Genomic DNA, 26,931 nt, shown 5'->3' with positions numbered 1-26,931 from the left:
CTGTACAGGGTGTACGCTACCTCACATCCTATGACTGGTGGGATAGGCTCCAACCTCCCACCCTACCCCATGGCCCTTAAATGGAGTAAGTTCTTGAAGATGAGTGAGTGAGTGAGTCTTTTACCATTACATACACAATAATGCAGCAGTTGTTCTGTTTGGTGCTCTGTGGAAGCAAGGTCAAAGACAAGGGAATTATCCCTCAAACACCACTATTAAAACAGTATTTGACTCTGTTCAGAAGAGTATGCACAAAGCCTGCACTGGCCAAAATGATGACAGTGAGATCAAGTTGCCAAAAATAGAATTTCATTTAGCAAGATTTCTTGCTGTGGTATTAGCAGACCTTGTTGACAGAGTGGAAAGCAGGTTTAGCGCGAGTGGAAATGGATAAAGTGGCTCAACTTAAACACAAAATAAAATGAAAAATAGATTGTACAGGTATATTAAAGGTGTTAAAACAGGATTTAGCATTTTTATATTTCTCTTCCTGCAAACATTCAAATGGTTGGAAGCCAGCAAAGAGACATGAGGGCGACCTAAAAACCAGCGGGACTGAGCCTGCTGTGTGCTTTGGATACATGTATTTTCAGGTAATGCTTGACACATTTTCTGACTCGCCACATTATATGATTCATTAGCAGAGGCACAATCAGAGGTTTTGTGAGAAGCTTGTCAAAACATTCTCCAAATCTACACAAACATCACATACACATACATTTGAATAACATGAGGTTCCAAAGGGGATAGGAAGCAGTTGGAGGAGATCCTCAATCTGGAAGACCTTAACAGCAATCACAGATATCATCATACATGTGAAGCAGATGATATGTGGCAGATTGTTGACTCATGGTGAAGATGAACTTTCCACCAACAACAGCACTGTCTGAAACATCATCACGTAACATCTCAAAATGAGCAAGGTGCACACAAAGATGTACAAAGTTGTCCAAAGACCAGAGACAGCATTTGTCAAATATTTCAAGTGCCTCAAAGATGATCCAGACCTGCTTGGAAGAATTGTTACTGGCAGAGAGTGATGGCTATTCAAATATAACCGAAAGAATAATCCATCAGCAATAGAAAAGTCCTATGTGGGACATTGGAGGAAGCTGCACCAGCCAGAGAGAACACATGCAATTGTGGGGAGAATGTGCAAACTCCACACAGAAAGGCTCCAGGTGGGAAGTGTGTCCACGACCTTCTGGCTGTGAGGTAACAGTGCTAACCACTTAACCACCATGCTGCCCCCTGACTGAAATCAAGAAAAAAATTTAAATAAATTAAATAAAAGGATCATTTTCTCCAGTTAAATCAGACAGAAACTGAAACTTTGATTAATGATCCTGACAAAAAGATTCCTGAAATTAAGCATGACTTTAACTTCTTAGGCTCCTCTTTTCATTCAATTCTCAGAAATGTGGGTGTTGTTTTTACAGTTCAGTGTCCCTTGAGCATAATTCCAAACAGCTGCTTCCAAATTGTTTTTATCATTCAGAAAATATATCAAAACTCAGATTGTAGGTGTCAAAGCCCAAACTGGAGATGATTATTCATGCTTTTGTCTTTGGTCGAAGTTCGTACGAAGTGCATATGAAACAGGAATCGTATGCAAAATGTATACATTCATAGCTGCCTCGAATGCCTTGTACACCTGTTGCTACAACTATTTGCGCATACTAGTGGCTGGAAGACAGAGTGTGCACTGCGAGAGCACATCGAACCCTCTTGCGGCAGGTGTCGGCCAAATTCAAACTGACACGCACGAACATCTAACACCGCTCACATGGCACTTAGAAAATGTGTGGCTATTTGCACTATCATCATGAAAACAGTCAGCAGATGATCACCGTCAAGCTGGATGTGAAATTTGTCACATTGACAGGGTGCCCCAGGTGACAATGGGCCGTCAGATCATAACACGCAGCAGGCGATCTGACTGTCATGTCACCCACGTGAGCTCTGTTCCACATGGACATGCGCAGGGCCGTCTGGACACGTCATTTCACGTGTACATAAAAACATATATTGCTGTTGCGATGGGCTGCAGTGAGCACGCGCATGGCGTGCACATTGACAGGCTGCCCCAGGTGACAATGGACTGTCAGTTCATAACACGCAGCAGGCGATCTGACTGTCACATCACCCACATGAGCTCTGTTCCACATGGACACTTGTACGGGACCAGCTGAACATTTGATTTCATGACTGTATGTCTGTGACCATGGGTCATCTACAGATGAACAGACGGCTCATACTTCATAAGAGGGTTTTTTTTATGGTGTGTCATTTTATTTTTGTTAAATACATCCATTTCATTGTTGATTTCAGGTATTTTCCCGCACTGTTTCCAGGCCAGCGATGGTAGTGCAGTGGTAAGGTTTCAGGCTGGGAATCGGTAAAGTGCAGTGGTATGTATGTATTTATTATGTTTTTTTTCCACAGCAGCGGCACAATGTGGTTCCACACGTACCAGCTGGTTTTTATTTATTCCACAGCAGCGGTGAAATGTTCCACAGGTACCAGCTGATTTTTTATTTTTTATTTATTCCGCAGCTGCAGTGCGATGTGGTTCCACAGGGACCAGCTGGTTTTTTATTTTTAATTTATTCCACAGCAGCAGCGTGATGTGGTTCCACAGGTACGAGCTGTTTTTTATTTATTCCACAGCAGCGTGATGTGGTTCCACAGGTACCAGGTGGTTTTCATTTTTTATTTATTCCGCAGCAGCAGTGCAATGTGGTTCCACAGGGACCAGCTGTTTTTTTATTTTTAATTTATTCCATAGCAGCAGCAAGATGTGGTTCCACAGGTACCAATTGCTCGCACTGTGTTCATGCACGAGCGTGCACGAAACCTTCACAACAGGATCGTACACACCTACCGGTCGGCGCAATGTTGTCGTGGTTCATGAATTCAAACTGTTTCACGCTGTTTCGCTGTAATTCGACCAGATTCGCACTATGTGTGAAGGGGCCCTTATGGTTGTTTTAATTGTCTGAACAAATCAGCTTTGTAACAGCTTCAATCTGTACAGAATACTGCTACATTTCACTGGCACTGACAGAAGAGCTCACATCATTGTAATTTTGGCCTTTTTATTGGCTGCCAGTAAAATTTTAGTTTTAATTTTTAGAGCCCTACATGGACAAGCTCCCCAGTACATTGCAGACCTGCTGAAACTTTGTTCTTCTTCCCGGACCATTAGGTCATCAGGCCAGAGGTTGCTGATGGTCCCAAACACTAGTATTAAAGCTCGGGGATCAATCCTTTCAAGCAGTCACAGCACGACCCTAGAATGTTCTTCCTCCGTCTTTATGCTGCACAGACTCCACTGACTCTTTTAAAAAGCAGCCAAAGACACTTTAATACAAACATGCTTTGAGTTAGTCTTGTTGATTTTATGTTTTCTATTTTTATCATGTTTTATATAGTTAAGATGTTGTGAGTTTGTTTTAGTTTCTTGTGATAAGTGTGACATAAATAAATCTTACTTACTTACTAAGATTTCAACAGACAGATTGGGGCTGTATCTGAAGACCTGCGATGGCTGTACCGGACCATCGTGGTAAAGCTGAGGCTGAGCGAGAAGGCAAGATTTTCGATTTAATTCAGTTCAATTTATTTCACTTATATAGCACCAAATCACAACAAAGTTACCTCAAGGTGCTTCACACAAGTAAGGTCTAACATTACCAACCCCCAGAGCAAGCACACAGGCGACACTGGTAAGGAAAAACTCCCTCTGATGATTTGAGGAAAAAACCTCAAGCAGACTAGACTCAAAGGGGTGACCTTTTGCTTGGGCCATGCTACTGACACAAATTACAAAGCAATTCACAAAATTAATGTACAGAAAATGTTGCTGGTGCACAGGACAGGAGGATTTCAGGAACAGATTCTACACTCATCTCCGGATGGAGCCACACCCCAAACAGAGAGAAAAAAAAAACAGAATCAGGCATCAGAAAGAAAACAAATACAGTGTAATTTGTCAGCATTAAGCAACAAGAAAAACAAAAGAAATATTAAGGTGATCGCTGGCCACTAGCGCTAAACTTTACTAAAAGACCAAGAATTTAGATAAAGTTGAGGCCACAGCCAGCCCCATTTCATAATAAAATGAATTTAAAAGAGTAAAAAGCATAGTAACATACTATGCCAGTATGCTAGCCATACAGAAGGGAAAAAAAGTGCATCTTAAGTCTGGACTTGAAAGTCTCTACAGCATCTGACTGTTTTATTGATGCTGAGAGATCATTACACAGAACAGGGGCACGATAAGAGAAAGCTCTGTGACCCGCCCACTTTTTATTCATCCTAGTGACACAAAGTAGTCTTTCACCCTGAGAATGCACAGCGCGGACCGCTATGTAGGGTTTAATTAGATCAGCTAGGTAGGGAGCTGCCAGTCCATGAACAATTTTATAGGCTTGTAGCAGAACCTTAAAATCTGATCTCACAAGGACAGGAAGCAAGTGAAGGGATGCCAAAACGGGTGTAATGTGGTCAAACTTTCTGCTTCGTGTCAAAGGTCTGGCAGCAGCATTTTGAACCAATTGGAGACCCCTAATGCTGGACTGCGGTAAACCAGAAAATAGTACAGATTTACCAGTCAATTTATGCTCCTATCATCCATTATGCTCAGAACAAGGTCACGGGCAGTGGTGGGCACAGATAACCAAAAAATTAACTTTGATAACAAATAATCAGATAACTGAAAAGTTATCTTTGATAAACCACCCAAAAATGTATCGGAAGTTACAGATAACCGATAAATTCCAGTATTGTTTCTAGTATATTTGCAACTACTAATAAACTGAATTTGAGTTTAAACACCACAATCACTTCTGGAAACATCAAAGTGACAGCAGACCAAAACAATGAGCCCACACATCCATGTTTGAACATCCTGCCTCCTGTTGGAAGCTCTTATTTACTACACAGCTTACAGTGCAGAGACAAGCGGAGAGCAGTCACCAAGCCCAACTCCCTACCAATCACAATGCTCCGGTCAGGCGGAGGTCTTGGAAAATAAAGTCATACTGACTTATGGTTTGGTGTATAAATAAAATGAATACTGATAGAATAACTCCATTAATGTCAATTCTGTCGTTTGTACAAAGTTAAAATATAACATATATCTTTTAATGTTGAATAATGCACTAATTCTGAGGTTTTGTAACAAACACAGACAGATCGCAAAGGATTCTGGGTAAAAGTGCCTCTGTTAAACACTGATTGGTTCAGTCACTCACTATGTAAACCAACACGTTAATGTGACGTGTGTCGTGTGTTGGTGTTTACAGATGTGCTTTTGTAAAATATTCCATTTTTTATTTGTAAAAACAGGCATTTTTACAGAGCCCTGGAAGTGTCATCACAACATGTTTTGCATGTGGAGAGAATGTGAGAATGTTCAGATGATTTTTTATTCATGTGAGAATTTTTTGGACCGAGTTTCAGGTTAATCGCGCGTCCTGCATCGTGTAGTTTACACTGAGTAACAAGCTGCGTTTAACATCTCACAACCACCTCCTGATCGCCGATCGTATGGTCGAATGAAAATCAAATCTGTTTGATATTATTCTGGTCGGCCGTCGTGAGGGTTTCCTGCTGCTGAGGGGCAACAAGCGTCCAACCGCTCGCACTGTGCATTAGGGTTATGACTACAAAACCTTTTTCAAAACTTTAATTTTCCTGATGTTGCATTTGATGAACTTTTACCCATAGATCACTTTTTTGAAGTTTATTTCATTTGATCATGAAAAAACCTCCCGCACCTAGCACCGCATCACTTTTAAAAATACATGAGTTTACACAATACTATTTAAAATAACGTAACAAGAAAAGAATTAGCAAGTATCAAGAAATAACAAGAAAATATATACAAATAAATATTGCTAAAATATATTAATAAACAATAATTAAAAGAAATAAAAAAATAAAGGTAAAATTGATAAAATTGATAAAAGATAAAATATAACAGTATTCAGATGATCATCTCTGACACAACAGCAGTCAATACTGGTCGCAAAAATGGTGTTGTAGCCAGGCTTCAGAGAACATTTCGAAACAAGGGATTCGATGAACCTCAATACATGGGCTGCCAACACCACATTCTTGATCTTGTTCTGCGACATGTGTTGGACTTCTTTTTTCCTATACGGTCACAGTCACCTAACATTAACTATGAGTTTATTGATGAGATTTTGGAACAGTATGATGATTTACAAAATGCACACATGGGCACAGAAGTGATACCACAGCATGAGAACCTTCGCTGGAGACATGATTTTAAATTCCCTTTGGAGCTTTGTGAAGCATACAAGTTTTACAAAACAGAGGAAAAATGGCCTCGCATCAGATGGCACAAGCTGCCAACACTTCACAGTGCCAGGTTGAACTCATGAGGAATTTTTGCACTTATTGCATTTTTCCTTCTTCCAAATTGGCGAGAACAGCTGAGGGTAACTTGTGATTTCATTGTGACTACATGGTTGCGGGCCTGGTTTTCTAACCAACTGTTGTGAAAGTGACGTGACACGGACCCACAACAGGGGGCGTTAATGAACGGACAATGGATAAGCCAAAAAGTAACAATTTAATGTTGTGAATCGCACAACAACGTACAGACAATAACAATATGGTGGACTGTCAATCATACACCAGGTGACGTGTGGGCAGGCTCGACGATAGAAGACGCCTGGAGAGAGAAGAGCTGGATCCCCACACAGCTTCCACCACCAACGGAGCTGAAGAACACCGGAGCCACCAAGCCCTGCGCCCCAGGTGGCCGCTGTCTTCAGCAGTCAGACCCGGTACTGCTGGCAGAGAACAGAGACAGTCCAGATGAGTGTGAGTTCGCACACTCAGTAATCCCACAGTCTGTATTAAGTAAAGGAGGGAAAACCTCCACCTCCAATCACACACACTCGTGCAGCTCCTGGTCAACCACTTATCTGAGTTGGGGTGTGAGGCGAAGCCGTCGCTGTCACACCAAACGCCAATCCTCCAGATAAGGAAACACTCCAGGAAAACGGCTGCAAATAGAAGTTCCAGTTATTACACACACAGTGTTAGTCAGCAGAGAAATTACCTGAATGGTAGTTGATTTCTCGGCGAGGAGGTGGAGTTGCAGTCCGGTCTTTGTAGTGGTGGTGATGGGTGACAGCTTGTATTGATTGATGACAGCTGTCACCTCCAGCAAAGCCGACGCCCTCTCGTGCTTGAAGCCCGCACTTCAAGCAGGGCGCCATCTTGTGGTGGTGGGCCAGCAGTACCTCCTCTTCAGCGGCCCACACAACAGGACCCCCCCCCCTCAACGGGCGCCTCCTGGCGCCCGACCAGGCTTGTCCGGGTGCCGCCGGTAGAAGTCGGCCAGGAGGGCCGGGTCCAGGATGAAGCTCCTCTTCACCCAGGAGCGTTCTTCGGGTCCATACCCCTCCCAGTCCACCAAATACTGGAACCCCCGGCCCTTCCGACGGACGTCCAGGAGCCGGCACACGGTCCAAGCCGGCTCCCCGTCGATGATCCGGGCAGGAGGCGGCGCCGGTCCGGGGGTACAGAGGGGTGACACGTGGTGAGGTTTGATGTGGGACACATGGAAAACCGGGTGGATCCGCAGTGAAGCTGGCAGCTTCAGCTTCACTGCGGCTGGACTGAGGACCTTGAGGATAGGGAAAGGTCCGATGTATCTGTCCTTCAAGTTTTGGGATTCCACTTGCAGGGGAATGTCCTTTGTAGAAAGCCAAACCTCCTGCCCAGGCTGGTACGCAGGGGCCGGGGCACGCCGGCGGTCTGCATGGTTCTTGGCCCTCGTCCGGGCTTTGAGCAGGGCAGAGCGGGCGGTATGCCACACCCGACGGCACCTTCTCAGATGGGCCTGGACCGAGGGCACCCCGACCTCTCCCTCCACTAGCGGGAACAATGGGGGCTGGTACCCCAAACACACTTCAAATGGGGAGAGGCCGGTGGCAGACGAGACTTGGCTGTTATGAGCGTACTCGATCCAGGCCAGATGGTCACTCCAGGCCGTCAGGTGCGCGGAGGTCACGCAACGGAGGGCCTGCTCCAGTTCCTGGTTTGTCCGCTCTGCCTGCCCGTTCGTCTGGGGGTGGTACCCAGACGAGAGACTGACAGTGGCCCCCAGTTCCCTGCAGAAACTCCTCCAGACCTGGGAGGAGAACGGAGGACCACGATCCGAGACAATGTCTGATGGAATCCCATGCAGACGCACGACGTGGTGGACCAGGAGGTCTGCAGTCTCCTGGGCCGTCGGGAGCTTCGGGAGGGCCACGAAGTGCGCCGCCTTGGAAAACCGGTCCACTATCGTTAGGATGGTGGTGTTTCCCTGGGACGGCGGGAGGCCCGTGACAAAGTCCAGGCCGATATGAGACCAGGGGCGACGAGGCACTGGCAGAGGCTGGAGGAGGCCTTGGGCCTTATGATGGTCAGCTTTGCCCCTGGCGCAGGTGGTGCAGGCCTGGACATACTCCCGGACGTCGACTTCCATAGACGCCCACCAGAAGCGCTGCCGGACCACTGCCATGGTTCTTCGCACCCCTGGGTGACAGGAGAGCTTGGAACCGTGACAGAAGTCAAGGACCGCAGCCCTGGCCTCTGGTGGGACGTACAGTTTGTTCTTCGGACCGGTCCCCGGGTCCGGGCTCCGTGTCAGGGCCTCCCGGACGGTCTTCTCCACGTCCCAGGTAAGGGCGGCCACGACAGTGGACTCGGGGATGATGGTGTCAGGGGGGTCTGACAGCTCAGTCTTGACCTCCTCTTCGTGCACCCGGGACAGGGCATCAGATCGTTGGTTCTTTGTCCCGGGGCTGTAGGTGATCCGGAAGTCAAAACGCCCGAAGAACAGCGACCAGCGGGCTTGCCTGGGGTTCAGACGCTTCGCGGTCCGGATGTACTCCAGGTTCCGATGGTCCGTGAAAACTGTAAATGGTACCGATGCTCCCTCCAACAGGTGTCTCCACTCTTCAAGAGCCTCCTTCACCGCAAGAAGTTCCCGATTGCCGACGTCATAGTTCCGTTCAGCTGGGGTCAACCTGCGGGAAAAGTAGGCACATGGATGGAGAACCTTGTCGGACTCCCCGCTCTGGGATAGCATGGCTCCTATCCCTAAGTCAGAGGCATCCACTTCAACAACAAACTGGCGCTTGGGATCGGGCTGCACCAGAACTGGTGCAGTTGAGAACCGGCGTTTCAACTCCCTAAACGCGGCTTCGCACCGATCCGACCAGGTGAAGGGGACTTTTGTGGAGGTCAGGGCTGTCAGGGGGCTAACTACCTGATTGTAGCCCTTGATGAACCTCCGGTAGAAATTTGCAAAACCGAGGAACTGTTGTAGTTTCCTACGGTTCATTGGTTGGGGCCAATCTCTCACCGCCGCAACCTTGGCCGGATCAGGGGCGACGGAGTTGGATGTGATTATGAACCCCAAGAAGGACAAAGAAGTGCGGTGGAACTCACACTTCTCGCCCTTCACAAACAGCCGGTTCTCCAACAACCGCTGTAGGACCTGACATACATGCTTAACATGGGTCTCAGGATCCGGAGAAAAAATGAGTATATCGTCTAGATATACGAAGACAAACCGATGCAGGAAGTCCCGCAAGACGTCATTAACCAATGCTTGGAACGTCGCGGGCGCATTGGTGAGGCCGAACGGCATGACCAGGTACTCAAAGTGACCTAATGGGGTGTTAAATGCCGTCTTCCACTCGTCTCCCTCCCGGATCCGAACCAGGTGATAAGCATTCCTAAGATCCAATTTCGTGAAAATTTGGGCTCCATGCAGGGGCGTGAACACTGAATCCAACAGAGGTAACGGGTATCGGTTTCGAACCGTGATCTCGTTCAGCCCTCTGTAATCAATGCATGGACGGAGTCCGCCATCCTTCTTGCCCACAAAAAAGAAACCAGCACCCATCGGGGAGGTGGAGTTCCGGATCAACCCGGCAGCTAACGAGTCCCGGATGTAGGTCTCCATTGATTCGCGTTCCGGACGTGAGAGGTTGTACAGCCTGCTGGACGGGTACTCAGCGCCCGGTATCAAATCAATGGCACAATCGTACGGACGGTGCGGGGGCAGCGTGAGTGCCAGATCCTTGCTGAAGACGTCAGCAAGGTCGTGGTACTCAGCTGGCACCGCCGCCAGATTGGGGGGGACTAAAACCTCCTCCTTAGCTGTCACACCGGGTGGAACCGAGGATCCTAAACACTCCCGGTGGCAGGTTTCGCTCCACTGAACCACAACCCCAGACGGCCAATCAATCCGGGGATTGTGTTTTAACACCCATGGAAAACCCAATATCACTCGGGAGGTAGAAGGTGTTACATAAAACACAATCTCCTCCCTGTGATTCCCAGATACAACCAATGTCACTGGCTGAGTCTGGTGTGTGATTAGTGGAAGAAGGGTGCCATCTAGTGCCCGCACCGACAATGGTGACGGTAAGGCCACTACAGGGAGCCCAACCTCCTTTGCCCATCTGCTATCCAGCAGATTTCCCTCCGACCCCGTGTCCACCAGTGCTGGGGCGTGAAGGGTTAAATCCTCACTCAGGATCGTGACTGGGATTCATGCAGATTTACGGGGTCTCCCCGCGTGGGTATTGTGACCCACCCTTAGCCCAGTCTCTAAGGACGAGTGCTGCTGTTTTGATCGTTTGGGGCATTCTCTCTGTGTGTGCTCAGTAGAGCTGCAGAGAAAACACTCTCCACGGATCAGCCTCCTTTGTCTCTGATCTGATCGTTTTTTGGCCCTGCTCGTTTCCATAGCAACATCAGCAGGGGGAGCTGTTGTCACGTGGAGAGCCCTGGCAGTGGAGCATGGGGAAGTCGGCTCCCTTTCAGACCCGGGAGGAAGAGGGACGGCTTGTGCCTGACCACCCCCTTCGTCTCGCTCCCGTCGATGTTCTGTTAATCGGTTGTCTAACCGTATAACCAGGTCGATAAGCCCATCTAAATCCCGCGGCTCGTCCTTCGCCACCAGGTGCTCCTTGAGGACCAGAGACAGTCCGTTTACAAAGGCGGCGCGGAGCGCAACAGCATTCCAGCCGGCTCGCGCTGCCGCGATGCGGAAGTCGACTGCATACTTTGCTGCGCTCCGACACCCCTGTCTTATCGACAGCAGCACACTTGAAGAGGTCTCGCCTCTATGAGGGTGGTCGAACACCTGTCGGAACTCCCTCACAAACTCAGTATAAACCGTTAGGAGCCGTGAATTCTGCTCCCAAAGCGCCGTAGCCCAGGCGCGTGCCTCTCCTCGAAGCAAGTTTATAACGTAAGCCACCCGGCTGGCGTCTGACGCGTACATGATGGGACGCTGTGAAAAGACGAGCGAGCACTGCATCAAGAAGTCCGCGCAAGTCTCCACACAGCCTCCGTACGGCTCCGGAGGGCTTATGTATGCTTCAGGGGAAGGTGGGGGGGGTCGTTGAACGACCAGCGGAATGTCTGTTTCTGGCACACGGTCAGCAGGAGGAGGTGCTGCAGCAGCGCCCTGAGCACGCGCTTCCACCTGGACGGTGAGAGCCTCTATCCTGCGATTGAGAACACTGCTCTGCTCGGTAACTAAGTCCAGCCGAGCGGCAAAGGCGGTTAAGATGTGCTGCAGCTCACCCAACACGCCTCCTGCCTGTGCACCTCACTCTCCCATTGGCTGTTCAAGCGATGGTTGACGCACCTCGGGATCCATGACGCTGGCCGAGAAATCCTGTTGTGAAAGTGACGTGACACGGACCCACAACAGGGGGCGTTAATGAACGGACAATGGATAAGCCAAAAAGTAACAATTTAATGTTGTGACTCGCACAACAACGTACAGACAATAACAATATGGTGGACTGTCAATCATACACCAGGTGACGTGTGGGCAGGCTCGACGATAGAAGACGCCTGGAGAGAGAAGAGCTGGATCCCCACACAGCTTCCACCACCAACGGAGCTGAAGAACACCGGAGCCACCAAGCCCTGCGCCCCAGGTGGCCGCTGTCTTCAGCAGTCAGACCCGGTACTGCTGGCAGAGAACAGAGACAGTCCAGATGAGTGTGAGTTCGCACACTCAGTAATCCCACAGTCTGTATTAAGTAAAGGAGGGAAAACCTCCACCTCCAATCACACACACTCGTGCAGCTCCTGGTCAACCACTTATCTGAGTTGGGGTGTGAGGCGAAGCCGTCGCTGTCACACCAAACGCCAATCCTCCAGATAAGGAAATACTCCAGGAAAACGGCTGCAAATAGAAGTTCCAGTTATTACACACACAGTGTTAGTCAGCAGAGAAATTACCTGAATGGTAGTTGATTTCTCGGCGAGGAGTTGGAGTTGCAGTCCGGTCTTTGTAGTGGTGGTGATGGGTGACAGCTTGTGTTGATTGATGACAGCTGTCACCTCCAGCAAAGCCGACGCCCTCTCGTGCTTGAAGCCCGCACTTCAAGCAGGGCGCCATCTTGTGGTGGTGGGCCAGCAGTACCTCCTCTTCAGCGGCCCACACAACACCAACACTATTAAGAGATGGGTTATGAAGACCTGCTGTTAGCAATATCCAAACTTAAGTGTCCCAAAGATGTGAAATGCTTCTCTACTCACTGGAAAAAGGAACTATCAGTGCTTGATGTGCCTCGCTCCAACATAGTAGCTGAGACGGCTGTAAAGTTGATGGAGGAGGTTCGTTCTACTTGCAAAACGGATCAATATTTTAACAGCAAATTTATTAACACTAATACACAAATCTGAAACACTATTAAAAATAGTACAAATGCTATATGTACTCATTTTCATGTATTTCTTGTGTATTGTATGTAAAAGTGACGTTATAATAAAGAGTGTTTGAGCCGCTAGGTGTTTTAATGTGAAATATGACACTGTCTTAGGTGCAGGAGGTTTTTTCAAGGTCTGGCAAAACCAAAGTCATTTTTGTGTTTTAGTTAAAAGTTCATCATTTATAACCCCAGGCTAATAAATTTGAGATTTGTCATAACCCTACTGTGCATGTGCAAACACCGCAGAGCTGTCTTGTACTGTTTTTGTTTTGTTGTGTTTTGTGTTGTTTTTAAACTTTGATGTCTCCCATCGAGAGTTTTTGTAAAAGTTAAGTTAAGTTAAGTTTGAAAAAACTTAACGTGATTAAAAATATACCGTGTCTGCTCATCTTCAGGACGAATACTGCCATGAACTGCCATGAACACTATTGGCCAGTAGATGGCAGTAGAGGCCTTGAAATCTTTCCAAAACAAAATTCCAGATAATCCATGTCTGCTGCGACATTTAAGATGCGTGGAATTTAACAAACGCAAATACAATAACATCTATAGGGGGTGGTGGCCAAGTGGTTAATGCGCTTGGTTTCAGTTCGGAAGGTTCTGGGTTCAAATCCCACCCCTGCCACATTTCTCCATGTAATGTGGAGTTTGTTAAAGATTTTATATATATGTTATCACTGTTAAACATTTGTACCTTTTGTCTTCTTTCTGATGAGAACGGTGTTGTGCTGTTTGCACCTGACCCCGAGAATGTACGTGTTATTCAACCTTGTTTTAGCATGCTGGGGTCAATCTGAACTGGGAATGAGGAGCTGGATGTACTTATTATTATTATTATACAACTTGTTTTTGTAGCCGCTAACGACTGGGAGTGAAGCATGACGGGGTCAGTCATGAACTGGGAGTAATAGACCTGAAGGTTGTTTTGACTGTTGTGATGTGATGCTTAGCGTGAAGACCAGGACACTCCAGGCAGATGCACAACAGCTGATAACTGCAACAGACGAACGAGATGTGCTGACCTCCGACGATAAGAGTAAAAGAAAGAAACTGTTTTTCCTTACAGCTGCGCTTATTGACGTATGTGTTTATGTTACGGGAAGAAACTTGTCTCGCGTTGTCCCCCCCCCCCTTAGGACAAGTTTTATGATGTAATGAGGGCATCTCTAATAAAAAGAGCGGGAGCACAGGCCAGACTTTAGTGTAGCCTTGGTGTACAGCCTGGCCGCACTCCGCGCGTGATTAATTTGACTTTCTGTCTCACTGGTGTTTCTTGACTCTGTTTGTCTTATCAAAGGTTTTAAGAATGTTTGGAGGAGAAAATACCCAACAGAGTTGCGTCAGGAAGGGCATCCGGCGTAAAACCTGTGCCAAATCAACATGCAGATCCACCTTGGATTTGCTGTGGCGACCCCGAGTGCAAACAAGGGAGCAGCCGAAGGGACTTACTTTTTAAATACAATAACGTCTATAAACCCAGAGAATATATTCACAAGAGTTTTAGGCACTAGAGTTTAATGCTGTTGTCTGTGGAGCCTGAACAGAGTGTCTGAAATGCATTTGTCCTGTCGTGAATGTACTAATCCTACCCATAATGCACTGCTCGGCACAGCATGTCCACACTACGAGGTCTATTAGAAAAGTATCTGACCTTATTTAAAAAAAAAACATATGGATTTGAATCACGTGTGCTTGCGTGAGCCAACCTGAACCTTCATGCGCATGCGTGATTTTTTTCACGCCTGTCGGTTGCGTCATTTGCATGTGAGCAGGCTTTGAGTGAGGAGTGGTCCACCCCCCTCTGCGGATTTTCATTGTCAGGGAAATGGCTGAGAGACTGCTGCTTTGCTTGATCAATTTTTTTTAGAAACTGTGAGGCACATCCATGTGGACACCATTCGAGAAATTCAGGTGGTTTTTTGTGAAAATTTTATGGGCTTCAAAGACATTAAGGGATGTTACTGTCGCTTTAAGGATGGCCCACAGCAGCTGTGGGGCGCGCCGTGCTCCAGCTGCCATCAACAGGCTGAACGACCATTTCATTTCTAAACGGATCACTCTGTGGATCCGTGACCATCGTGTGCACTTTCTCTGGTTATCACAAGAGCTGGACATCACCCATTTTCCTGCAGATTTCACTTTTAACAAGAGATTTTGTCATGAAAAGCCGAGCAGACGCTTCGCGCGTCATGATGGATTCGCTGCTGGTCCGACACAAAACCACCTCCATTTTGGTCTCACAGGACGGCTTTGAGATGGCGTTCAGACAGCTGTCGGTGGTTTTTCAGTCAAATGATTATCCAAGAAATTGTGGACGAGCCTGGACATGCCAGAACATGTTCTGTGACGCTTCATCACGGCGTTGCTTTGCGCGGAATTCCTCCGCACGTCTGTCTCAATTTGCCAAAAAAGTGCTGATGTCCATGTCTTTTCACAATTCCTGTGCTAGTCCAGACGACGTCCTGGATAAAACACAGCGTCCAGTTTGGAAATGAACAGCACATTCCACTGTTACGAGGAGTTTTTGTCACGACGGCAAGCGAGACAAAGAAAACCTCCGTTTCAGAGTGCCAGAAGGACAAGCTGGGACATGTCCACCTCTCCACAATTTCTCTGATACTCACTCGACTGGTAAGCACTGAAAGGCATGTCCCAGCTTGTCCTTCTGTTGTCAGGAATAAACACCAACCAGATGGGTCTAGGAGTTACTTGTTTTTCTTCTTCAAACCTCAAACATCTAACTGAAATTTTGAGTTTTGCTAATTTTTTTGATAGCTGCTAGATGCTAAAACGCTGTTTACTGTGGTGATGGTGGTCTCAGAGAATTTTTAATTTGGAGGAGACAGTTATGTGACACAGTTGTGGCTGGTGGACAATGGTTTGTTTCATGCTTGTGCATTTAATGGCTCTTTGGTGCTTATGACCCAAACATGCTTGAACTCATCTGTGTGCCCATGTGTTGTTGATAAAATAAGGACTAGTGCAACTGTGCCACAGACCATCAAAAACCTGGTCCAACATTCAGCACAGTTTTTCTTCTACTCTGCTACAGAGTGCATTTTTGAGATACACACGGCACAGGATTAGGATTCTTGCTGACTGCCTTAAAAGCCCTTAGATTACCTCAAAAGCAACCTCTTAAAGGACTGGGCAGAAAATTACATCACCATCATCAAATCTTCAATAAATCTAAAATGTTAATTCTTGTTAACTTAATTACGAATACAGATGTACAATTAGTATATATGATTATTCATAATGCTGCTCCACCACCACTGAGATTTGTTCAACCCTATTTTGATATAATGATCCAAACCTCGAGATCAGCCACAAGGGGAAACTGTAGTGTCCTGAAATGAGGCACAGCTTTTGCTCAAATTGCTTTTTCCTATAAAGCTATCAAAGAATGGAATAAGCTTCCAGATAATCTGAACATCTGCATACATTTTCAATTTTTCTCCCATGCAGTGAAAAATGCATTTTGAGTAAGCATTAATGTTGTGTTATGATGACTTGTAATATGCTTGTATATTACTTTGATATCCCTACAATATATCAATATTTTTATGTGGGTGTCGGCCCAGTTGTAGTGATTATTTAGATTTGCTGTGGATTTTGTTGTTTCCTTCACCGCAGTTAGTTTGTAACTAAATCTGGTACAAAGCTTGTCCTGTCTGTTTTGAGGTTTGAGGCTGTTTTGAGGTTTGAAGCTGTTTTTACAGAGCCCTTTAAAGAAATAAATTTAATTAACAAAAATTATTCTGAATTGAAAACTTTAATTGCTCTGATAGGTACTAAATTTTGATGCTGGTTTTCTTCCTCTCTGGGTTTGCATGTGTGTGTGTGTGTGTGTGTGTGTGTGTGTGTGTGTGTGTGTGTGTGTGTGTTGCGGGGGGGGGGGGGGGGGTGCTGTGTGTGTCTGATGGATATGGAGGAGATCTGGGTGGTTGGAATAGGAGGAAGAGGAATGAAGTGCTCAACAGCTTCACCTCAGGAAGCTTTGGTGCTCCTGTAAATGATGCTTTGACATCGGGAATGAGTAGGCCTGTTTACTCTCCAGAAAACGTCTCACGACTGTCACCTGCTGGATGCTCCACCTAAATAGCAATGCAATGCCAAAGGGAAAAAAAATGCCAAACATACTCCGTTTATATAGAAATACAACTGTCTGGGAACATATTCTGCCATCTCTAATTATTTTCTTCAAGCAACAAACCAACATGAGTCATACTGCCTTCTCTCAAATTGGCAGTCGCTGTGTTGCATCACTCAGCATTTACATAAAAAAGGCTTCTTGTCTATTTTGGCCCCACCAAGCTGGCAGCATATCGACCAGTTGCCTCTTGTTGATGTAAAATGCCTACTCTTAAAATGACTGGCAGCTGGTTGCTTCAACTCTGTCTCTTGTTGTTAATATGACAAAGAGGTGATGGGGGTCCCAGCCATGTTTGACAGCATTGTAAACAATGGCACTGCAGCACCTTCTGCTGGCCTTACTATGTAATTACACCATTTCCAAGAGCCAAAGTGTTTCTCTGCATTATTTATTCAATAAAGTAAGTCTTTATACTGGCAAAAATAACACTGATACATTCGTGAAAGGCACATATTGGTCAAATGACATAGAGTTGGTCTTCCCAAGTGGTTTCCCAGTCAAGTACCAATCAACACCTGGTCTGTTTCATTTCTGACATTTGACAGGATCAAGTGTCCACAGAGCAGAATGGTTGTGTATGAAGCACACCTTTATATTTAGGATTTTATAAAATGAAGAAAAAAGTGTGTATTATAAACCAATAATTACAGCTGCCATGGACTCAAATCTCCTTTTCGATTGAATACAACAATGTGCTCCTGTGGACTGCAGCTCTTCATTAGTATATTTAGTGCAAATAAAAATGGACAGACATCATATTCAAATGGGTAATCTGTACATCCAAATGATCAAAGTATTTGCCATGACTCTCTAAATAGACTTCATTGCTTTGCTGGCGAACAACAAGAATCGGCTGTTCATCAGTACTCCACCTGTGTAGACAACGCCATGGCCGAGGCATGCTGATGTTGGCAGCTATCAGTTTTTTTCTTTCAATTCACTGACTCACGTATACACATATACTGCTATATGGATATGCTACATGCTTCCAGCCATGTTCAAATCACATTTTACTGCATTCAGTGGCAACAAGAAGCATTTTACTGTGTTGTTTTTACCTTGCTCCACAGACTTCCTTTGTATAGCTGTTTAGCCCATTTTAACAGTCAAACTAATACTTGACTAAAACAGTTCTTTTCCTGAAATTAAAGTTAAACCCCAAACCATCTTAAAATAGGTCTCAGGTTAAAAAATGATGATATTCCCCTTTTAACAATGAAACAAACATGGTTAAGTGTCACCTAAACTACAACCTTCACTACATAGTGACTAAATTTTAGCCAAAATGTGAAAAACATGCCTTACCAATAATAAAGAGGATCTCCACCAAGATGTCGCTGACACTTGGAGGGTTACGTGCTGCCGAGCCGCCGTCCTCTCGGATCTCCACAGCAGTGAAACACACGTTGTAGGGAACCGTGATGGCTACATAGAAGGTGGCCAACAAGATCAGCCAATCCCAGCCAGCCTTGAAAGTGCCGTAGTGGAGGAGGATGAAACAGGATTTCTGGATGTCTGCCACCTTGTATTCTGGAACCGGGTTCGCATTGGCTCCAAGAACACTCTTGACCTGTTTTTTTTTTGTTTGTTTTTTGGAAAAAACAAACAGTCAAGCATTTTCAAAGTAAATGTCATATCCGGGACAGAGCTCCCCCATTACTGTATAATTGTCGATAAGAATCCAGTTTAAATAGCTAAAAATAATGAAAGTATGAATTCTGCAATGAGGTCTTTATCAGTCAGCTCACTTCTAACCGTTAAGTACAAACCCCAGTTCCAATGAAGTTGGGACGTTGTGTAAAATGTAAATTAAAACAGAATACAATGATTTGCAAATACTCTTAAACACATATTCAATTGAATACACCACAAAGCCAAGATATTTAATGTTCAAACTGATAAACTTTATTGTTTTTGTGCAAATATTTGCTCATTTTGAAATGGATGCCTGCAACAGATTTCAAAAAAGCTGGGACAGTGATATGTTTACCACTGTGTTACATCACATTTACTTCTAACCACACCAGTGATGCCGGTAACGCGTTACTTAGTGTTTTTCCATTTTTAAAATCATTGTTTTAATTGTACCCTCTGTGTATTTTATGTATTTTACTTTGCTTTGTCAAGCACTTTGTGATGTCATATCTGTGAAAGGTGCTATGTCCTCCTTACTACCAGTGATGTTGGTAACGCGTTACTTAGTAACGCGTTACTCTAATCTAACCACTTTTTTTGTAACGAGTAATCTAACGCGTTAATCGTTCCAAATGAGTAATCAGATTAAAGTTACTTCTCCAAGTCACTGTGCGTTACTATTATTTTTGCATTGTGGGTCGACAGCAGCATTAAACTTGGTCCGTGGGCAGGAGGTCGGGGCTCAACTGAACTGCCCACTTTAAGCGAGCTGTGAGCTTTTCATCAGATACGATCATCCTCACCTCTTAAAGCGCGGTGAAAACAGCACACCTGCACTGAGCTTTACAAAGTCATTTTTATGCTTTATTTTTCTCCTTTATTTAGAATTCTGAGCTGAGCCGCTCCGTATCGTCTCATTAAAAACAGCTGATCCTCCGCGACGTGTCAACAACTAACACTATTTTCCACTCAAATGCACCTAAACTCTTTTTCTGAGGACCACATGATGTGAAAACACAATAAAACGTTCTTACCTGTAAATCTGGTCATGTTTTCTGCATAAATAAATGTTATCCATTCTATGTGCTCAAACGCCAAAGTAGGGGCGAATCCAGATGGAATGGGGGCGTGGGGGAGGGATGTGCCCCCCCCACAACACCCCTAGATTAAAGGTTCAGTTTTGAAGCCGTTTTTTTACTACAACTACTAATACTACTTAAAATAATAATAATTTTGACAAGTAAAATGTTTATAGAGAATTTAAATGTTAGAAAAATGTTAGAATTTAATAGTTACATTATAAACAATGTAGGTTAGAAATTGCAAGTTTTACTGTTACAGTGCTGTCAACAGTTAAATATGAGGTCAAGAAAGATTATTTTACTTTTTATAAAACAAGTATTTATTTTCATTGAAGTCAAGAAAGGTGACGATAAAGTGAGTTTTGGCAAAACAGGTATCACTGTCATGTTGAGGTGGCAGAGGGTTGTTGTCGGCAGCTCAGGAACGTAACTAAAAAAGTAACTAGTAATCTAACTTAGTTACTTTTACAATTGAGTAATCAGTAAAGTAACTAAGTTACTTTTTCAAGGAGTAATCAGAAATCAGTAATTGGATTACTTTATCAAAGTAACTGTGGCAACACTGAACCACACTCAATAAGCATTTTGGAACTGAGGACACTAATTGTTGAAGCTTTGTAGGTGGAATTCTTTCCCATTCTTGCTTGATGTACGACTTCAGTTGTTCAGCAACCCGGGGTCTCCGTTGTCATATTTTGTGCTTCATAATGCACCACCTTTTCAATGGACAACAGGTCTGGACTGCAGGCAGGCCAGTCTAGTACCCACACTCTTTTACTATGAAGCCACATTGTTGCAACACGTGCAGAATGTGGCTTGGCATTGTCTTGCTGAAATAACCAGGGACATACCTGAAAAAGGATGTTGCTTGGATGACAGCATGTATTGCTCAAAACCAGGATGTACCTTTCAGCCTTGATGGTGCCATCACAGATGTGTAAGTTGTCCATGTTGTGGCCACTAACACACCCACATAACATCACAGATGCTGGCTTTTGAACTTAGTGCTGGTAACAGTCTGGATGGTCTTTTTCCTCTTTTGTCCAGAGGACACAACGTCCATGATTTCCAAAAACATGTGGACTCTTCAGATCACAGCAGACATTTCCACTTTACGGCTGTCCATTTCAAATTAGCTTGGGCCCAGAGATGGCGGCAGCGTTTCTGGATGTTATTGATGTATATCTTTCGCTTTGCATGGTAGAGTTTTAACTTGCACTTGTAGATGTAGCGATGAACTGTGTTAACTGACAATGGTTTTCTGAAGTGTTCCTAAGCCCACATAGTAATATCCTTTACACAATGATGTTGGTTTTTAAGGCCTGAGGTCACAGTCACAGGCATTCAATGCTGGTTTTCGGCCTTGCCGCTTACGTGTAGAAAGTTCTCCAGATTCTGAATTTTCTGATTATATTATGGACTGTAGATGATGGAATTCCTATATTCCTTCCAACTGAATGTTGAGAAACATTGTTCTTAAACTGTTGGACTATTTTTTCATGCAGTTATTCACAAAGTGGTGATCCTCACCCAATCTTTGCTTGTAAATGGCTGAGACTTTTGGGGATGCTCCTTTTATACCCAATCATGAGTGTCTTCAGTTCCCAAACACTTATTGAGTGTTGTTAAAGGAAAGGTGATGTAACACAGTGGTACACATACCACTGTCCCAGCTTTTTTGAAATATGTATTGCAGGCATCCATTTCAAAATGAGCAAATATTTGCACAAAAACAATAAAGCAATAAAGTTTATCAGTTTGAACATTAAATATATTGCCTTTGTGGTGTATTCAATTGAATATAGGTTGAAGAGGATTTGCAAATCATTGTATTCTGTTTTTATTTACATTTTACACAACGTCCCAACAAGTAAATCAGGCTTCTCAATTTTTGTTCACCAAAACATCTCATCTAGGCTTGCATCTCAAATGTATGTTCTGGCAAATTGTAGCTGAACTTTCAGGTCTTCCCTTTAAGAAAACCCTCCTCTATACCACTTCATCATGTAGCTGTATCACTGTGGATACAAAATGCAAACCATGCACTATGCACAATTTCACCAATCACAGTCACAGAAGCCTAGAACTTCTTCTGGGTTGTATGCGTCTCTTGGTGGCTTTCCTCACTCTTCTCCAGTTTTTTTTCGTCAGTTTTTGAACATTAAATATCTTGTCTTTGTGGTGTATTCAATTGAATATGTGTTTCAGAGGATTTGCAAATCATTGTATTCTGATTTTATTTACATTTTACACAATGTCCCAACTTCATTGGAACTGGGGTTGTATATGCGTGCTGACTTTGAAGTCAGAAAAGTAACACAATAATGACAGAACAAAATATATCTCTGACGCCAGCAATGAGCTGATGTAAGAAGAGGTAACCCACCTGCTCATCAGAATCAGCAGCTCTCTGACAACTTCTAATGTTTAATTATAGCTTCTCATCAATCATTTCACTCTGCAGCCCTGAATCCTAATAGCTTTACGTAAACTTCAGTTATTTGGATCCTTGTTGCTTGAGACCCCAATGTTTATCTTATTGTCTTAGAAATGCATGCAAATCAAAGTGTGGCACATATTCATCAGGAGACACAAACTAATTGCTTGCCTTTTTATCTTCTGCTATTTAAAACATTCATTTGTAGTAATCTCACAACTGTGTCTAAATGCCCCAGAATTCATTAAATCCCTGCAGTGCCAAAGTGTTAAATGTAAAATATCACAAACTTATACATAATTCATGATATGATATGTAATTCAACAGCATGTGTCAAAGCTGAATGCTTTTTTTTTTTTTTTGGTTATAATCTCTTAGAAGTTTTCACTTGCGTCAAATTCTGGTTTCATGGCATGTGGGTGGTCCTAAAAGTAGGACAATGAAATCCCTGAAAACCAAATGGTTACTTCTCATAGATGAGTGAATTTGCTCAGAAAGTTTCACCATATCTGCATGTTACATTTTGATAACTGCCCAATGTCAGTCACAAGGCCCGAATTGGGATTTAGGAGAATGATAAAATGTACAGCGTTTTCCCCAAATGTGATGTGGACATTACAAACTGATTTATTGATTGATCCCCCCGCGCACATGACAACTTGAAAATAATAGATCTGATTTTCCACAAATTTGAAATAGGCAACCAAAAATCTTGGACTGATTTGAATTTCACATAATTCACCAACACCCTCTAAGTTCCACCCCACTTTACTAAAAACAGTGTTGACAAGTGTAATTTATAATTTCTGAGCTCTTTTAATATGCGTTCAAAACCAATCACAAAAAAGAACAAAATTTAAAAAAATAATTTAGTGCACGTAAATTAAAAATTAATTAATTAATTTAGGTACACTAAAGGTAAATTAATTACATAAAGGTACATTAATTAAATAAAGGTAATTATACTCAACAAAAATATAAACGCAACACTTTTGGTTTTGCTCCCATTTTGTATGAGATGAACTCAAAGATCTAAAACTTTTTCCACATACACAATATCACCATTTCCCTCAAATATTGTTAACAAACCAGTCTAAATCTGTGATAGTGAGCACTTCTCCTTTGCTGAGATAATCCATCCCACCTCACAGGTGTGCCATACCAAGATGCTGATTAGACACCATGATTAGTGCACAGGTGTGCCTTAGACTGTCCACAATAAAAGGCCACTCTGAAAGGTGCAGTTTTGTTTTATTGGGGGGGGATACCAGTCAGTATCTGGTGTGACCACCATTTGCCTCATGCAGTGCAACACATCTCCTTCGCATAGAGTTGATCAGGTTGTCAATTGTGGCCTGTGGAATGTTGGTCCACTCCTCTTCAATGGCTGTGTGAAGTTGCTGGATATTGGCAGGAACTGGTACACGCTGTCGGATACGCCGGTCCACAGCATCCCAAACATGCTCAATGGGTGACATGTCCGGTGATTATGCCGGCCATGCAAGAACTGGGACATTTTCAGCTTCCAAGAATTGTGTACAGATCCTTGCAACATGGGGCCGTGCATTATCCTGCTGCAACATGAGGTGATGTTCTTGGATGTATGACACAACAATGGGCCTCAGGATCTCGTCACGGTATCTCTGTGCATTCAAAATGCCATCAATAAAATGCACCTGTGTTCTTCGTCCATAACAGACCATAACCCCACCACCACCATGGGCCACTTGATCCACAACATTGACATCAGAAAACCGCTCACCCACACGATGCCACACATGCTGTCTGCCATCTGCCCTGGACAGTGTGAACCAGGATTCATCCGTGAAAAGAACACCTCTCCAACGTGCCAAACACCAGCGAATGTGAGCATTTGCCCACTCAAGTCGGTTACGACGACGAACTGAACCGATGAGGAGGACGAGCATGCAGATAAGCTTCCCTGAGACGGTTTCTGACAGTTTGTGCAGAAATTCTTTGGTTATGCAAACCGATTGTTTCAGCAGCTGTCCGAGTGGCTGGTCTCAGACGATCTTGGAGGTGAACATGCTGGATGTGGAGGTCCTGGGCTGGTGTGGTTACACGTGGTCTGCGGTTGTGAGGCTGGTTGGATGTACTGCCAAATTCTCTGAAACGCCTTTGGAGATGGCTTATGGTAGAGAAATGAACATTCAATACACGAGAAACAGCTCTGGTTGACATTCCTGCTGTCAGCATGCCAATTGCACGCTCCCTCAAATCTTGCAACATCTGTGGCATTGTGCTGTGTGTTAAAACTGCACCTTTCAGACTGGCCTTTTATTGTGGGCAGTCTAAGGCACACCTGTGCACTAATCATGGTGTTTAATCAGCATCTTGATATGGCACACCTGCGAGGTGGGATGGATTATCTCAGCAAAGGAGAAGTGCTCACTATCACAGATTTAGACTGGTTTGTGAACAATATTTGAGGGAAATGGTGATATTGTGTATGTGGAAAAAGTTTTAGATCTTTGAGTTCATCTCATACAAAATGGGAGCAAAACCAAAAGTATTGTGTTTATATTTTTGTTGAGTGTAATTAATTAATTTAAATTAATTACCTTTAATTTTTTTTTAAGAAGAAATCCCAATATTCTATTTACGCAAACTCCAATGTGGTAGCAACACAACTGATTTATTTTATTTCGAAATACAGTAACAGACCACAAAATACAAGTTTCTGTGAACGTCTCCTGATTTATCAACCAACACAACCAGCTGAATAGCATGGTATACATTGTCAATCAGCTGGCATCCAATGCCGTCCAGTGATAGTAATTTGTATACAAATTACTGGCAGTGGACAAGTGTGCTTTCTTGTTTGTATTTTTGGGAAACTGTGGGAACACAGAGCCATGAGTGGAAGATTACCCTTTCTTGTTCGATGGGAAAAAATTTGATAGAACACAAAAAAGCTAAACGATGTTTGTGAAACATTTGTCATATGAAGTAAAGTTGGTCTTTGTGCAAATGAAAATGGCAGATATTCCTTTGTGTTGGCTTCAGTTGGGGTGCTGCTACATCAGACTGCGTACAAACAAAAATATTAAGAGAAAGTATCAAATTTCTCACATTGTTGATCTTGAGTTTGCTTTTGGTCTTGTTCTGTTTTTGGAGATGTCCAGACAGCTGGTAGAGAACAGCCCGGCTATGACGGCGCTCCATCGAGAAGCCTGGAGGACAAGTGACTGGGTGGATCTCCAAACTGATTTCCTCATCTGAAATGAAAAATTGGCAGGTAAATGAATTGACCCTAAACTATAATAAATAAGTATAATAACTATAATTTATTTATGTCCTCCTGACCAGTGTTGCCAATTACTGATTAGTGATTACTCCTTGAAAAGTAACTTAGTTACTTTACTGATTACTCAATTGTAAAAGTAACTAAGTTAGATTACTAGTTACTTTTTTAGTTACTTTCCCCAGCTGTCGACAACAACCCTCTGCCACCTCAACATGACAATGATACTTGTTTTGCCAAAACTCACTTTATAGTCACCCTTTCTTGGCTTCAATGAAAATAAATACTTGTGTTATAAAAAGTAAAATAATGACCTCTTTCTTGACCTCATATGTAACTGTTGACAGCACTGTAACAGTAAAACTTGCGATTTTAACCTACATTGTTTATAAATGTAACTATTAAATTCTTTCTAACATTTTTCTAACATTTAAATTCTCTCTAAACATTTTACTTGTCAAAATAATGATTATTATAAGTAGTATTAGTAGTTGTAGTAAAAAACGGTTTCAAAACTGGACCTTTAATCTAGGGGTGTTGTGGGGGGCACATCCTTGCCCCATGCCCCCATTCCATCTGGATTCGCCCCTGCTTTGGCGTTTGAGCACAAAGAATGGATAACATTTATATATGCAGAAAACATGACCAGATTTACAGGTAAGAAAGTTTTATTGTTTTCACATCATGTGGTCCTCAGAAAAAGAGTTTAGGTGCATTTGAGTAGGAACAAAATGTTAGTTGTTGATGCGATGCGGAGGATCAGCTGTTTGTAACGAGCAGATACGGAGCGGCTCAGCTCAGAATTCTAAATAAAGGAGAAAAAAGCATAAAAATGTCTTTGTTAAACTCAGTGCAGGTGTGCTGTTGTCACCGCGCTTTAAGAGGTGAGGACGAGTCGTAGCTGCTGCAGAAAACCGTGGATGAAAATCTCACAGCTCGCTTAAAGTGGGCAGTTCAGTCGAACCCCGACCCCCTGCCCACGGTCCAAGTTTAATGCTGCTATCGATCCACAATGCAAAAATAATAGTAACGCACAGTGACTTGGAGAAGTAACTTTAATATGATTACTGATTTGGAAAGATTAACGCGTTAGATGACTCGTTACTAAAAAAAGTGATCAGATTAGAGTAACGCATTACTAAATAACGCGTTACCAGCATCACTGCTCCTGACTACCGGAAAAGTAGTCAGGAGGATATACCTGGTAGTAAGGAGGACATAGCACCTTTCACAGATATGACATCACAAAGTGCTTCACAAAGCAAAGTAAAATACATAAAATACACAGAGGGTACAATTAAAACAATGATTTTAAAAATGGAAAAACACTATAAAAAGAATAAAAATAACTAGCTCATAGACCGCAAACTTCCATCAACACTAGTTTCCTTCCGTCACTCACTCACTCATCTTCAACCGCTCACTCCAGTTAAGAATCAGAATCGCCTTTATTGTCATTGTAATTTGCATTACATTGAGATTTGAATGCAACTCCAAAAAGGTACTTTCCATGGTGCGAGTAATTTTTAGCCAATATAGAAGATAGTGAAATTTAACGGTAGATTATTCAGAGTATA

The 26,931-nt window shown here is 43.7% G+C and overlaps 1 protein-coding gene across 1 annotated transcript in view; it reads right to left on the bottom strand.

Annotated features, from left to right (window-relative positions):
• Positions 1-26,931, bottom strand: part of LOC117513706 (potassium voltage-gated channel subfamily H member 3-like) — a 519,543-nt gene that overhangs the window by 318,582 nt on the left and 174,030 nt on the right. The window contains exons 4-5 of the mRNA XM_034173951.1: positions 25,183-25,328; positions 18,241-18,499 (exon numbers count right to left, since the gene is read on the bottom strand). Coding sequence (XP_034029842.1) covers positions 18,241-18,499; positions 25,183-25,328 — 405 coding nt within the window. The remainder of the gene's footprint in view (positions 1-18,240; positions 18,500-25,182; positions 25,329-26,931) is intronic.

This window comes from Thalassophryne amazonica, chromosome 1 (assembly GCF_902500255.1).
Source record: "Thalassophryne amazonica chromosome 1, fThaAma1.1, whole genome shotgun sequence".
NCBI classification, from domain to species: domain Eukaryota; kingdom Metazoa; phylum Chordata; class Actinopteri; order Batrachoidiformes; family Batrachoididae; genus Thalassophryne; species Thalassophryne amazonica.
Note: the sequence above shows the minus strand (reverse complement) of the source record. Positions and strands in the feature narration are given on the sequence as shown.